At 38.3% G+C, this 13440-nt stretch overlaps 1 protein-coding gene across 2 annotated transcripts in view; it reads left to right on the top strand.

Moving 5' to 3' along the window:
• GFRA1 (GDNF family receptor alpha 1) overlaps positions 1 to 13440 on the top strand; it is a 150838-nt gene that overhangs the window by 113571 nt on the left and 23827 nt on the right. For both annotated transcript variants that reach the window (XM_065672340.1, XM_065672341.1), the window contains exons 5-7: positions 14 to 123; positions 5849 to 5983; positions 9951 to 10129. In XM_065672340.1, coding sequence (XP_065528412.1) covers positions 14 to 123; positions 5849 to 5983; positions 9951 to 10129 — 424 coding nt within the window. The remainder of the gene's footprint in view (positions 1 to 13; positions 124 to 5848; positions 5984 to 9950; positions 10130 to 13440) is intronic.

Raw genomic sequence — 13440 nt, 5'->3', positions numbered from 1 at the left:
CTTCACGTTACAGATCTCGCCTCGCAGATTTCTTCACGAACTGCCAGCCTGAGTCACGGTCTGTTAGTAGCTGTCTGAAGGAGAACTATGCTGACTGCCTCCTCGCTTACTCGGGGCTTATTGGTAAGAAGGCAGGGAAGGGGAGAGGGGGGGTTGCTTGGTCAAAGAAACACACCGAAGGTATATTCTGAAGGCTCACAGGAAAGAAAAACTGTGGAATATAATGCTGTGCAAAAGGCAAAATTCTCCACCTAAGTCTATTGGCCCTGTTTAACCGTATGGAGATTCCCTGGGGTAAATTTGTATGTTGGAAGGAAATAAAGGGAAAAAGATAGAGAAAGGTGCTTGGATTTGAAATGAATTCAAGCTTACAAAGTAAAGCTTATTAGTGTGGTTGAATTGGGACAGGACCATGATGTAGGAAGTCAAGAAGGGATGCTGGGGAGGGTCTCTGTGTCAGGGAGTGTAGTGACAGGACAAGGGATAACGGGTTAAAACTTAAACAGGGGAAGTTTAGATTGGGTATAAGGAGGAAATTCTTTCCTGTAAGGGTGGTGAGGCACTGGAATCGGTTGCCCAGGGTGGGGTTGTGAGTGCTCCATCCCTGGCAGTGTTCACAAGGCCAGGTTGGATGAAGCCTTGTGTGGGATGGTTTAGTGTGAGGTGTCCCTGCCCATGGCAGGGGGGTTGAAACTGGATGATCTTGAGGTCCTTTCCAACCCTAACTATTCTATGATTCTATGATTCTGAGAACAAGTGAAACTGCACCTTGGTTGATCTTGCAGGTGTCATCACAAGGCTGGGTAAATACCTCTTGGTCCTCAGGGCAAGTTTGCAGGACATTTTTAGGAATGAGATAGTAGACCAACCCAGCCTTGTTTTGCTTCTAGTTGCTATTCTTTCCTACGTGTCATTCTGTATACTCTGAATGTTTTCTGAGATGCCTGTCAATGAGGGTGGACTGAAGTCTTCTAAAATCCAACATAATTATATTGCTTGCTGCCACCTTCCTGGCTGTCAACAGGCCCAAGGATGCCTTCATGCAATCCAGATCCCATATACCACTCGCAGTATTTGATTCCGAGAGATCATCTCAGGAAGGTGAACATGTAGAAATACCATGGTTGGGCAATAAAGAATAAGTGAATGTCAAATCTCTGAAACAAACAAATTTGAAAGGCCACCAGAAAAGATGTTTTTAAGCTTGCAGCCTGCACCTGCTGTGATATAGTAATATCCCCTTCTGTTGGGCGTGAAGGTGCCAGCTGAGGCCCTGAAGCAGATCCTGCTGTTAAATAAGTGTCTCTGGAGATAATACACAAAATATTGCTAAAATAGGTTGGGTTTGCTGAAAAATGACTGAAAGCTATGTTCACTTGTTATAATTCTTATTGCTCTAGCAGCTAACAAGTGAGGTAAGTCCATGTGGCAACTGGTAAAATCAGATGTGATGGTTTCAAAGGATGTGCTTCTGCAAATTAAGAGATGAAGACAGTATGCAAAGGGTATAACATATGAACAGTTATGACAGAATGTCATTTGACTCTAAAACAAGGAACTGAATAGCCTTGAAATCTGATCTAGTCAATGAGATTAAGAAGTCTAGCTGCTGGCAAAGAGTAACTGTTACTAATAGATAACTTCTGGGTAAGAGCTGCCAAGAAGTTCATGCTGGACCTAGTGAATTTTGCTGACAGTTTTGTTGGATCCATTTTTCAATTTAACCCCAAGGATGACCCAGTTCCTATAGTTTTGTGTTATTGTGGATGACCGTGCTGCAAAGCACTGTCACACATCTGAGATGTAGAATGGATCCCTGAGGATTTGACATCAAAAGGAGATCTGGTTTTCAGAGGGAAAAAACAAACATTTTTCTTTCTTCCTGCTAGCCCCTAGACACATGCAAACTGATAGAAGTGACTATTATTACAAGAATTTTTACTTCTGGGTACTAATTCTCATAAACCAAGAAAATTACCAAAACATTCATAGAATCGTAGAATCATAGAATAGTGAGGGTTGTAAAGGACCTTAAGATCATCAAGTTCCAACCCCCCTGCCATGGGCAGGGACACCTCACACTAAACCATCTCACCCAAGGCTCTGTCCAACCTGGCCTTGAGCACCGCCAGGGATGGAGCATTCACAACTTCCTTGAGCAACCCATTCCCATGCCTCACCACCCTCACAATAAAGAATTTCCTCCTCATCTCCAATCTAAACTTCCCCTGTTTAAGTTTTAACCCGTTACCCCTTGTCCTGTCACTACAGTCCCTAATGAAGAGTCCCTCCCCAGCATCCCTATAGGCCCCCTTCAGATACTGGAAGGCTGCTATGAGGTCCCCACGCAGCCTTCTCTTCTCCAGGCTGAACAGCCCCAACTTCCTCAGCCTGTCTTCATACGGGAGGTGCTCCAGTCCCCTGATCATCCTCATGGCCTCCTCTGGACTTGTTCCAACAGTTCCATGTCCTTTTGTGCTGAAATATTAAATTCCTGCTTCTGGTATCAGCCTGATGTAAAGATGGAGTAAATTATGTGAAGATCATCAAATTGGTAACATGCTGAGATAGAAGACAGAGGTCTAAATGTCTGCTTAATGTATATATATAAAGTATAGGAAGAAGAGACAGATAGATTGTGGGTAAGAAGCCATTACAGATCCAGTCATTCATCAAAGCTTGAGGATCTCCAGGTGTTTTAATTAAGATAAAATATTGTTCATTAAAATAAAATATTATTTCAGTTAGCCATGTCATTAAATGTAGCAAAAATTACACCTCCATAGAGTTTGTTCAGGAAATTGAGGATTCTCTATGGAAGGTACAGTGGATGTGATTCTGCTGTCACATACAGTGATGTAAATCAGAGTTAATTTCCTGAAGTCAGTGGAATCTCACCTGAAATAAGTAACTTAAGTGGAAATAGAGTCAGGCACAGTTTTTGTGTCAGCTGCTTTATCAGTTTAAGTGGATAACAGTCTGTAAAGGGTGCTTTAAGGTTTGCATCAGTGTGTCATATATATATTATATATATAACATATATATAATATATATATTACATGTATAATTTTAAAGATTTGTATTTTTACAGGCATTTTGAAAATCTTAATTCATCACGTTGGGCTCCTTTTTGTCATAATAGGGATAAATTAAAATTTTTAAAAACCAAAAAATGTAGAAATTATTAAATGTACAAAAAGGCTGGAGATAGCCATGTTTGAGATTCAGTGCTTTGGTTACAGCCTTCTCAGGCCAACTAGATCTGTCTGCACTCCCACATCAGTTCGGTATTGCTCTGACTCCTGACTTCAAGACCTACTTTAGTCTTCACTTTCTGACACATTTTCCCTTGTCTTCACTAAAATCCGTCTTATTTCCCTGGGATTCTAGGAATTCCATGAGAGTTCATGGGAATAAACTAGAATTGCTTTGGCCCAAAGGAATTCTGGTCACACTCCCCTCCTCCTGGACTCACCATGCATCTTCTTATTCTTTATTGACCCTAATTTAAGGACCCTCTTGGCTGTATTCAGGTCTATTCTGCTTTTGTCTAAAATACAGAGACCTGGCTGCCTGCTGCTGAGACGATCACAGAACTATTTGATAGATAGAACACAGGAAACCCAGCATGTCCTATTTTACTGCCAGCCACCATGGTTTTTCTGATCTGTTAGTGTCCTTCAGCAGAATTTCCAAGATGCCAGCTAGCAGGGGGGAGTGGAGGAGGGAGGCACAGGCATTGCAGGGAAAAAAAGGAAATCCACCCCAGGAAACCAAGCACATAATCCGCTTGGGTTCACATCTGCCCCCAGGTTTAAATGACAGACTGATTTTCTACTAGCTGCTCTTTCAGCCACTCTGTTTTTGCTGGATGTACAGTTTGTGTTCTGGGTAAACACATTCCTTGTCCTGTCTTTCCTGTATTCATCAACCCTAATCATACTTTAGTATCTGTTACACTTTTAGCCCCTGTCTTGACCCATTTAATTACCTTGTTACCTCTTTGTGATAAGAAAGTCTTACCTCAGTGACCTTTCTAATTTCCTCAATACCTTTTTGGTTGTTTAACCCTTTACTAAGCATTTTCTACTCGGATTTTGGTTTTTTGAACCCTGCTGTTTTCTTTCCATTTGCAAAATCCTCTGGATTTTTATTTCCTCTCATTTCTTTTCAGATCACATCACATGGTTGAAGTAGTAGTACTGAACCATCAAACATATAACAGACAGATGGTTCCATATGTTTTATTTTAACATCATTCATCTTATTTATCGATGGTCAAATTTTCATTAATGGTGCAAATGCTATTTGCCTACTTTACTAAATTCACTACCTCTATTTAATAAGTTTCGAACTGTGCTATTTACTCATGTGCTAATCTCACGTAGAATTTGAGCAATTATTACTGCAGCTATACGTTAAAAGCTGAAAGTAGGTAAAGGTATGGGATTGCATTCTAATTTAAGAGCATCCCAAACCAAGACGACCGATGGTTTATGTGAGTTTGGCAGTGGGACTGCACTCATTTTCACATACATTTCTGCCTTTCTCAGGTCAGCCCTTAATGTTTGTTCTCTTTTGTCTCCCAGGTCATGGATGAGGCAGTTTGCATGTCGATTTGTTCCATTCCCAGTGCTGCCTGGTGTCTGAAAGGCTATTTTACATCATCCTGTGATTTATGTTACTTCTAATATTCCTTTTTTTTTTTAGCTTTGTTTGATAGCCCTTTTCTGTGTGTTATTGCAGGCTCTTGGACCCTGGACCTATGGACCAAATTTTCTCTGCTAGTGTACATGTTGGGTCTCTAGTATTTATACTTCGTCTATTCTATCTTCTTAATGACTACCTTGGTGTCAGTTTGGAGGAGATGTGATCACATTTCCTCATGATATATAGCCTGTCCTAGAATTGTGGATTACCAAGTGAGGAACGTGTTTCCTGAAGCTGCTGTCACCAGGACCAGTCTGGAGTACCAGCCCCTTTTTATTTAATTTTTCCTGTTTTCTGTAAAATAAAGGTCCAAATTTCTCAGTCCTTGGGGAAGCTGGAGATCTGTGACCACCTGGGGCAATGCCTTGAGTGAGACTACTGGTTTGAATAAGTGCTGATCATATAAAAGTTGCCTGACCCGGATGAGTGATGAACAGTTGCTATGCATCTTTTAGGACACAAAATGCATTCTTTGGTTTCATTTCATTCTCAGTAGCCTTGAGCTGACACATAAATGTGAGAATATTTACCCAGGAATTTGTAATAGAGTTAGAATGAACCTGTGGTTGCAAGTTGTTTAAGAAACAGTCACTGTACTGAAAAAGTAGTGGCACAGCAAGATTAACAGAAATGGTTTCAGCCATTTATTTGCAGCTAGAACCAAAATGGGAAAAGAACACAAGCGAGGAATAAAAACTGGATTTTTAGAGTGCAACTCAGTGTGCAGGTCCACATATGTTTGATTTGGCAGCAAATCCCTTTTAAGAAGTTCCCACTATCTCCCTATCCAGCCTTCCCCTGTGCCATGGTTTTCCACATGCCAGTTCTGCTGATGGAGCTCTCTGGGGGAATGCAATATAATCCTTTTTGGAGGAAAGGATTGAGACTTTAATGTGAGAATCATGTTACGGTCCCTAAAGTGGTTGCATTTGAACAACAGAGGGTGTGAAGCATGGCACAAGGCTGGGTGTCAAAGAGCAAAAGGAACCAGGAACTGTTAAATCTGGAAGTTAGAGCCCTGCATTGTGAATCCAGCTCTGAGTACATGACTTATACCAAGTGCTGTTTGCTGTCTTCTTGAAAGAATGTTCTAGTACAGAAGTCGCTCACAGTACTGTTCTTCTCTCTTTGTTACTAGGCACGGTGATGACACCAAACTACATAGACTCGAATAGTCTCAGTGTTGCCCCATGGTGTGACTGCAGCAACAGCGGTAATGACATAGATGAATGCCTGAAATTCCTGAATTTCTTCCAGGACAATACATGCCTTAGTGAGTACAAAATTAGATGTATTTAAATGTGGTTTTGGATGTTTTATGGAATACCTACTGTTTAAGTAGGTTATGATGCATCAAAGCCATCTCTTTGCACTTTGGGAGCATGCTTCTGCTGTAGGTGTAAGAATTAAACAGAAGAGCAAATATGCCTGATACTGTGTTTTATGGCCAAGATTGCAAACATGAGAAGCTCTTGGAAAAAAATCCAAATAACAAAGTGCTATCATAGAGAAATATGTTTACATCACAGATCATATTTGGACCCTAACAGTCAGGCAATCTGTACCAAAAGATTGCAACACCTGAGGGGCTTCTGTATAATTTAAGAGCTTCATATAAAAAAGACATGTAGTTTATGATATGAAGGATTTGCTGTAGGTAAGTATAAATTGGATTGTGCTTGCAATTTATAGCCAAGCTTCATGTTTTTTAGGCTACTCGATCTCAAGTGCCTGGTTTTAACACAAGTCTGGATGGTACCTATTGTAAAGATTTTGTTAAGTTATTGACTTCTTTTTTCTTCAGTCAAGCTCACTTCCAAATTAGGGTCTATTATAAATTTCAGAATGGCTCAGTGGAGTCGATTTTGGCAGGTTCCCTTTTCAAATTTCCTGTCTGCCTGGAGCAGCATAATTGGATGATGTGGAGTGTGCATCAGAGTTTTAATTTCAGATAAATGAGGAGACCAAAAAAGCTTGGCTTCCCTAGCCTGGCAGAACAGAAGTTGAAAGGATATGTGATCGTCCTTTGCAATTGCATTAGAGGGGCAAGCCCAGGGAGGGAATAGAATTACTTAACCTAGAGGACAGTGTTGGTACAGGATCGAAAAGGAAGATACTGCCCGTACATATTTAGGCTCAAAATAGGAAAATTTTTAACTATCAGACTAAAGTTAAGGAATCTGCCTCAGCAGGATTTTTGAGGGTATTCTTCTGGTTTTAGAAGTCATATTTCATCAGCTTATGAGAAGTAGCATACATCATGGCTTTAAAAAATATAGGAAATGAGCTCAGTGATCCAGGCTGTCCCATCCAGCCCTGTGTGCTTGAGCTAATGCTGCTAATGCAGGGATCAGTCTGTATTTTAGTATAGGGTCTGAAAATCTCCATCGGTAGCTTCTCAACAGGCAGCACTGTTGTGAAGACAAGGGGAGCTTTGCATTCAAAAAGTGTGTCTTAAGTTGCTGTTTGATACACTGTTTATTAAGCTTTGGAAGAATGAATCAATTACCCAAGATCATTTAACAAAAAATCCCAGAAAACAACTCAGACTGTGACTGGGTAAAAATTAATAATATAGCATCAGACCTTCAAACCTAATGGGGCTGCCATTTATATGTATATTGTAATATATCAGGTTTTATTCATTTGTGAATGCATTAATTGCTGAAATGTTACAGGTTCCTTTTAGAACATAAAGACAGAGCTGTCCCTTGTCCTTTCTTTTGGTATTGGTATAAAAGCTTTAATGAAGACAAATTGAAGACATTAGAGGTTACCATGAGACAAATTATAGTCATCCTAACTGTAAGAGATGTCTTCTTTGGGAAGAAATTAAAGATGTTCTGGTTTAATACAAATTTTTGTAGCTTTCAGATAATGGGAAAAGTTCCAATTTTTTATTTTTTTTCTTAATTGTCATTGTCATTAATGGGCCTTCCAGTTCCTGGAGAAAAATATCATTTGTCTATTGGATGAGATTTAAATTCCTCACAGATTTTTTAGACAAAGCAAAAACTCTTTTCCCACAAATAATAAAACTAGGAATTTCTTGCTAATCTGTTTTGCTTAAGTATACTTCCCCTTCAAAATGGAAAATAAACTAGTGATTTGGGTTATTTATGCAAAGTTGAATAGGAGAGGCTGTATCCGGACGTCTAGGTGACTCAGGAAGCAGGAGATCTAAGGTCATGTACATACTACGTGTGGTGTGGAGCCTGGGATATCAAACTGAGTTTACCATGTCCCACATACACACCTGAAATCCTGGTCTTTCTTGAACCTCTGTATGCACTTGCCTAGAGTTCCACTGTAGCCTTGAAAAGCCTTTTGCAACAGCTGTTAAGTTGAAAATAGAGTGGAAGTTTTGATTTCAAAAGGTGGGTGTGAAAATACAAATTAAAATTCCAGTCTTTTAGTAATCAGTTCTAAAAAAGACAAACATTACATTGTTTTCTTTTTGCATGTATTAGATAAAGTTTAACTCAGCATTGTCCTGCAGCATATGGGTTTATAGCAGAACTGTGAAATTGGCCCAGTCTCAAGAAAGCTAAAAAATCCAAATTAATAGGCTCCAAATAAGATCTATGCCACCCTAAGATTTGGGGTTGTGTATTACCTTGCTTGCACAAAATTTTATTCTCTTTATTGGATTATGCAAGTTTGTTGGTTACTGCCTCTTCAGTTCCAATTCTGGAAATCCATCTTAAGACTTTATTTTAGCTGTTCTGAAAGCGAATGCCCTGACATTCAGTTACATACTCTAGTATTCCTGCTGAACTGAATTGGATTGAGTATATATACCTATCTGTGCAAAGGATTTGTTTGCACCTGCCTTATACTGAGGTAAAAAGAATTGCTAAGTGGGAGGAAAAGCATAAAGCAGTGAGTTAGTTAATAAAAATTATTGAAGGGAACTTTGCTAGAGCAGTTAGACATTTCAAGCACCTCCTTACTCTTATGAAGTTTTTTGAAACATACTTGAAATACATATAAAAATACATATTTCAGATACAGTTTATATGTTCAAAATGTTATGAAAATATAAGGAGGGATGCAACACTTCTCCTGTGAGAGGGTTGGGGTTGTTCAACCTGAAAGAAGGTTCCAGGGAGACCTTATTGTGGCCTTTCAGTACTTAAAGGGGAGTTATAAGAACGATGGGGACAGACTCATAACAACCATGGAGTATGATTCTGTGAACTGATTAAAGATAACTTATTTTCCTTACAAAACTGGAACGATTTCATGTATTTCTGTGATCCTTCCTGCAAAAATGGGAACAAAGAGTTACTGTTAATTTAAGAAATCACAGGAAACTATTGCTTTATATATTGCTTATTCAGGTAAAACAAAGAAAACTATTGTTCCATTCTTCTGACTTTGACTCCATCAACCCAGATGATTGTGGTGCCTTTTACAAATTCTTCCCTTTGCATGTTGGAGTTCTAAGAACCAATATTACAATAAAATGCATCTTTTTTCATAAAATAATTCACATTTAGTTCTTATAAGGCAATGAATACCACAGAGAAGAAGTATTAATAACTTCCACGTATTAGTCCCCAGTGAAATTGTTTGATTTCTTGTATAAAGAATCTGAAATAAGAAATCCCTAAATCCATGTTGAATCCCCAAAGACCTGATTAATTTTTTTTTCCTATTTGTTTATGAAAAACCCCAACCAATTTACTCTTGCCATAAACACACTCTTTAATCCCTTGAAACTGTGATAAGCTTTTTAACTTTTATATTCTGAAGTTTTAGTTCGGGCTTGCTTCCCTCACCTAATTATGCAGATTTTGATTGAAAACTGCGAGGAAAAGATAGTCTTAAACAATTTCATAGTTTTAGGCATATTAGTTTTACTGTAGCAAGCTGTAGAAATAAACTAATATTTTGCCAGCTCTCTGTTTTTAATTTGCTATGTAATATCACCTGCCTGACTTAAGCTAAAATGTTCAAACTGTATTTTAAACCTTTAAAGTAAATTTTTGAGGCTTTCCTAGAGCTTCTGTCAAGAATTACTGGGAACATTACAAAGAAGAGTTTGCACCACATAATTATGCAACCCCAGACTCTCAGTTTGCTTCTGCTATGTTCAAAATTAAGACACATTCCTCAGCATAAAAATTGAGTTTCTATAAATACACATTTTTCAATGTAATAGTAATGTAAAAAGTCAGTTCTTCTTTCTACCATTTGTTTAGAAATGGAAAATTGCCTGTAATTTATTTCTACAGAAAACGCAATTCAGGCCTTCGGCAATGGTACTGATGTGAATGTGTGGCAGCCAGTCTTACCAGTACAGACCACTACAGCCACAACTACAACAGCTTCCAGACTTAAAAACACAGGTTCAGAGACCACCAACAATGAAATACCCACCCACAACGATTCACCAGCATGTGCAAACCTGCAGGTAAGGGAGTCTTGTACTTGGTGCGGTGCATAAATGAAAGTTTTTCATGGATATATGTACAAAGCTGCCGCATAAATAGATGTCTGCTTAAACTGGAATATTTGTTTATTCCCATGGTGTAGTTACAAGGCGGATATATCGTAAATTATCAGAAACACTTACTTTGAGTCGGAAACACAAGTATTTCAAAATGGACTTTATTGCCTCTCTGGCTCAGAAACAGGGCCTAGTATTTAATTTGTTATCTCAGGTTTGGATATGAATGTGGCACTCTCCAAACACTGCCAGGATATGTCAGATTAAATTAATCCCCTGAGTAATACAAATTCAGAGGGAGCTCTTAATGTCAGCTAGCATGTCCTGCTGCCTTCTTTCTTACTTTATTGGCAGTAAACTTAAGAGTTTTTTTGGCTGAGTAGGTCTGGGTATTAGAGAATATGTGGTGCTGCAAACTACATGGTGAAGAAGCTGGACAAAGCTGTTTTGAATCAGTGCTTTCCTGAACTGGGGTCAAGGTTGTGATGTGATTTTGGCCAATGGCTGTAGCGATTTTCTTTGAGACTTCAGTGGCTATTCATGGTGCATCTTTGATTCTGGATTTAAGGCAGTATATGCAGCTTTTAGAAAGTTGAACTTCAGCAGGAAACAACTGCAAAATGAAGGCAGGAAAGAGGCAACAGGAAATGTAAGCTGAAAACATTCTTTGGCCAGATTAGAATCAGGGGTTATAAAACCTACTGGTAGTTTAAATGCAAAATTAGGTCAGAGATAGATCAGCTTGCCCTGTTTATTTTTGTCTTTACAGAAGGAGAATCTGTGACACAAATGAGTGTCCATGTTTAAGGTCTCATCTATATTAAGATACTGATTTTCCAGATTCCCACACTCTTCCACACTGCGGCATTAGTATTTCACTTACAAAAAATAGATTTTGTATTCATCATATTAAACTGTATCATGCTTTCCATGTTCACTAAAATGGACTGTTTGTATTCCTCAGAAATGTATTTTGCTTCTAAATTTTTCCGGCACGAATTTCTCACCTTCATCCTTTTCTAGTTTCTACCTTTATTTTGAATTGGCAATCGCATACGAATTGACATTTTTCAGAGGCATTAAAGAGTCACAAAGCATAGTGGGTTAATGGTAGATGGTGTCAAGTTCAGGTCTTTCTGGTTTAATTCTTTTTTTCATACCTGTGCATTCATTATTAGTTAAGCTTTGTAAGTTACTGATGAGAAGGAGATAGATGTAGGCATATATTTCTATACAAATAGAATATGCGAGAAGAAATGTAACCTTTTAAACCTGAGACCTAGAATATCTTGCATTTAAAGCAAGACCTTGATGGGATATTATTAATTCACTTCATGTTATATTCAGAAGTTGTTTTATGGGAGAGATCACATTTTCCTTCAATGTTTGTGCAGTCCCCTGTAGAGTAAGGCCTCCAGATGCTACCAAAGTACAGCTAATAAATAATGAGCTGAAGAAATGACAAGTGATCAAAAATCCCATTGGATTCAGTTCGATTTGCAAATGTTCGTCAACCCTGAATAGCTTTCCCAGTGTTTTGAAAATTAATAACATTATTCCCTGTCTTTACTCATGTTATTTTGGCATTTTGAAGTTCCATCCAACGTGAGTTTATCAGCACTGGTTTAAAGCTATGTTACGACTTCCAGTGTACCCCTGCTATATTCAACACAAGAAGTAAATGTCTGTCGGGAAAAGAGCTTGCTTTAAATAAATGATCTCTGCTGTTTTGTAAAAACTGTAGGTAAGTCTGCACTAAAAGGTCACTGAAGTTATGGGAATCAAGCAGTTTCATTCCTGTGAAGCTCAAGATTCTGGTGCTCGCTACTTCCTTGTGTCAGAACTGAAACATGAAGAGCAAAGCTCTTCTATTTTAATGCATTCGTAAAAAAAAAAAAAACTTACAAATAGAGCCAAAACGAGCCCACACTTTTTTAAAAGGAAGCCTGTTTGTTGGACAGTATGGTGCCACTTTGCATGTGAGACTTAAAACTCAATGCAAATTTTACAAAGGAACTGGAGCCTTCATATCACACTTGGAGAAGGGTATTCATTCCGAGGCTCTCCTCCCATGAAAAATATGCCTTTGTAGTATTCTCAAAACATGAACTAGTGCGACCAGAAGTAATCTGAAGGGCTTTGTTATGTGCTTAGCAGTTGAGCTGAAAGGTTTCAAAAAAGCAATATAGCCAAAACAGTGAAAAGTAGAATTAAAAGCATTAGTCTGAGCACAAAAAGACAATGGCAGAGAGGGGAAAAGGAAATGATCACTGGGATGCTACAAGGCTGCACATCCTAGTTAGTGGGTTTAAAAACACAGTGAAGGAAGAAAGAATAGGAAGTGATTGATCAGTATAAATTGCCATAGAAATGAACAAATACTAACCTCCTGGGGCTGTAAAATACAGGGCACTACTAACCCAATCTGCCAAGAGTGTCACTGGCTGAGCAATTTTTGATGCATTTTTCTCTGACTTGTTCAAAATGGTTGTATGAAAAGCAAGAATCCACTAATGGTTTTGTTGCTGTGCCTTGTTCTCCTGCACCCGTGCAAAACTGGGAAGGATTGTGAATGCTTAAACAAAATATGCGATACTATTTGCTTTGTTTTGTTACTCTTTGTTTCCCTGTGCTCAATATTTTCAATACTTGTTGTAGGTTTGGACAAAAAAAAAATTGAAACAAAACCATAATTTTCTTTTCAGTGGTGCAGTTTAGAAATTGTTCTTCATTTCCACCTGCCATTGATACAAGAATTTCCAGTTCTTTTCTCATGGGGGTATCTTCTTATTTCATATTGATATGGAGAAATGTTGATTTCTGATATATGCTTATTTTATGTTATAGATTATGTTATCTATTATGTTATAGATGCATGGATTTGTGTAATACACTCTTTCTATTCCTAAATTAAATCAGTATTCCATCTTTGCCACGAAGATGCTTCACTTTTTCAAGCATCCTAGAAACTTTTTTGTAGAACTGGTTTTCGACAGTTTGTCTAACAGAGAGAGTATGTAGTGCTTATTTTTATATAAAATGCTAAATTCAGGTATTTTTTGAAGGGTTTGGCATCTTGCAAAGGATCCTTAGAACCACATAAAATAATTTATTAAGTGCTATGAACAAAAAGGAAGATGAATGCCGACAGCATGCTCCTTGTGAAGGCAGATTTTATTAAGTAATTGCCATTCCTATCTTTTTTTCTGATAGCTTTACTCTTAATGTTTTCTGTTGAACTGACATATTTGTTTATCCTTCATTCTCGAACGTGG

The sequence above is a fragment of the Lathamus discolor genome, chromosome 3, assembly GCF_037157495.1.
Source record: "Lathamus discolor isolate bLatDis1 chromosome 3, bLatDis1.hap1, whole genome shotgun sequence".
NCBI classification, from domain to species: Eukaryota; Metazoa; Chordata; class Aves; order Psittaciformes; family Psittacidae; genus Lathamus; species Lathamus discolor.
This window is presented reverse-complemented; position numbering and strand designations above follow the sequence as displayed.